The sequence below is a fragment of the Cyprinodon variegatus genome, unplaced genomic scaffold, assembly GCF_000732505.1.
Source record: "Cyprinodon variegatus isolate N-32 unplaced genomic scaffold, C_variegatus-1.0 Scaffold28, whole genome shotgun sequence".
In the NCBI taxonomy this organism is placed as follows: Eukaryota; Metazoa; Chordata; class Actinopteri; order Cyprinodontiformes; family Cyprinodontidae; genus Cyprinodon; species Cyprinodon variegatus.
Genome location: NW_015150481.1, coordinates 180564 through 182488, shown reverse-complemented (window position 1 = coordinate 182488; position 1925 = coordinate 180564). Strand labels below are relative to the sequence as shown.

General features: G+C 50.2%; 1 protein-coding gene across 2 annotated transcripts in view; it reads right to left on the bottom strand.

The window, feature by feature from the left end:
• LOC107099596 (synaptophysin-like) overlaps positions 1-1919 on the bottom strand; it is a 17312-nt gene extending 15393 nt beyond the window's left edge. For both annotated transcript variants that reach the window (XM_015397804.1, XM_015397797.1), the window contains exons 1-2: positions 1875-1919; positions 120-185 (exon numbers count right to left, since the gene is read on the bottom strand). In XM_015397804.1, coding sequence (XP_015253290.1) covers positions 120-185; positions 1875-1892 — 84 coding nt within the window. In that variant the 5' untranslated portion in view covers positions 1893-1919. The remainder of the gene's footprint in view (positions 1-119; positions 186-1874) is intronic.
• Between the last annotated feature and the right edge of the window lie 6 nt (positions 1920-1925).

Below are 1925 nucleotides of genomic sequence, written 5' to 3'. Positions count from 1 at the left end.
TAATGACTTTTTCAAAGTAACCTAACTGGTTGCAGAGGGTGGTTGCTATAGCGGGGGCTGCAGCTTGAAGGCGGAGCTTTAATAAACGCTAAAGCAGAACATGATGGAGATGAACTCACCCATTCCAGAACCTTGATGAAGCCCAGAGGAACCTTCAGGATCCTGAACTGGCCCTGGGCCATCAGCTGAGGAGCAAACAGACACACAGCCTTTAGTCACAGTAACACCACATGCTGCTCCGGTTTAGCTGGACCTGCTGGACCTGCTCCGATCTGACACATCTGGTTCTTTGTGCTGGACTCTGAACACACCCAGCCCAGCCAGACTCTGGTTCTGGTTCTGATGCTCTGCTTTTAACAGTCCTGGTTCTCATTGCTGACCCTCCCATCCTTCAGATTCCTGTTCTAGTTTTTTCAAAATCAGTTCAACTTTAAGACTTTTCTGATCTTCTTTCTCAGGCAGCTGAAACAGACTAACCGGAAAGTGCAGACCGGACCGGAACAGACCGGACTCTCCACCCGGCTGATCCCAAACCTTCTACAGGTGAACGCGTGAAAGAATCCGGTGTCTCAGAGTGAGAGGAAGGACTTAGAACCAGAATCTGGACCTGGATCTTAAATCTGAACTGAACTTGGCTCTGGACTAAGATTTAAACTCAGTTCTGGGTTCAGATCTGAACCCAATCCTGGACTCGGTTCCGGACTCTGATCTGGACACTGATCTGAACTCAGTTCTGGATTTGGATCTGGACTCTAATCTGGACTCGGATCCAAACTCTTCGTCGTCCTTCCTCTCCATGTCAACTCTTCTGCCTCATCATCATCATCATCATCATGATCATCATCATCATCATCACTAGGTGGCGCTTCATTCATACGGAACAAAAGAGCGACCCGGTTCTTCAGAACCGAACCTGAAATAAAGATTTAAATTAAATGTAACAAGGAGAAAGAAAAGAACCGCACAGGAAACAAAGGAGGACCCGGTTCTGGGAGAGAAACCGGACCCAGCTGACCAGAACCAGCTGGAGGTCAGGATCTCTGAACCAGAACCAAGATCCGACTCAGTCCTGGTGAGTTCCGAGCCATGAGACTGGTTGCTATGGTGATTCCCTCCTGTTCTGGTGACCTGGATCTTTCCAGAACCGCAAACCAGAACTTCCACCTTCACCCCCTAAAGGTCCGTTATTCTCCAGGATGTCTGAACAGAACCTCCAGGTCAAGTTTCTACAGAACCAGTCAGGGATGAGATCTAATGAGAGAGTCCAGCTTCCTGTGATGGTTCTGATGGTTCCAAACTGGGAATCTTTTCTCCAGTTCTGAAGGATTGGACCAGATTCCCCTGGTTGGACCTTCTGCAGCGAGTCCAAACATCCTGCCTGGTTCGGTGGTTCTGTTCTGGTTCCTCTAGATCTGGATCAGTCAGGGATCCAGGAACTGGCCTTGGTTCTGAACTAACTGCAATCTGGACCCATGTGTGAAGCTACCGGGTCAGAACATCAGAACCGGGAGATGCTCTCCATCAGCAGAGAGGAAGATTCCTCCTCTTCCTCACCAGCTGCCATCTTACACGCAGACGCGCGCGCTCATCGTGATTTCACGTCATTCCCGTAGGATGAAAAAAAAAACAAAAATCAAAAGTCCAGTTCGGGAATATTTTTTTCCCTGCTAGAATCAGACGGATTAAACCAGAACCAGAACCAGAACCAGAACCAAGCCTTCACCGAAGGCCGGGACCCGCAGCGCTCCGCTCCCCTGATCAGCCTCCTGACTAAACGAGGCTCCATCAGGACACGGACCGCCTCCCCGAACCGAACCCGAACCCCGAGCCCGCAGACTGGACCTAAATAACAGAAGGATGCTGAGAGCCGGTACCTGATTCACGACGTCCATCCTGCAGCCTGAGGAGGAGAGGAGAGATGGGGA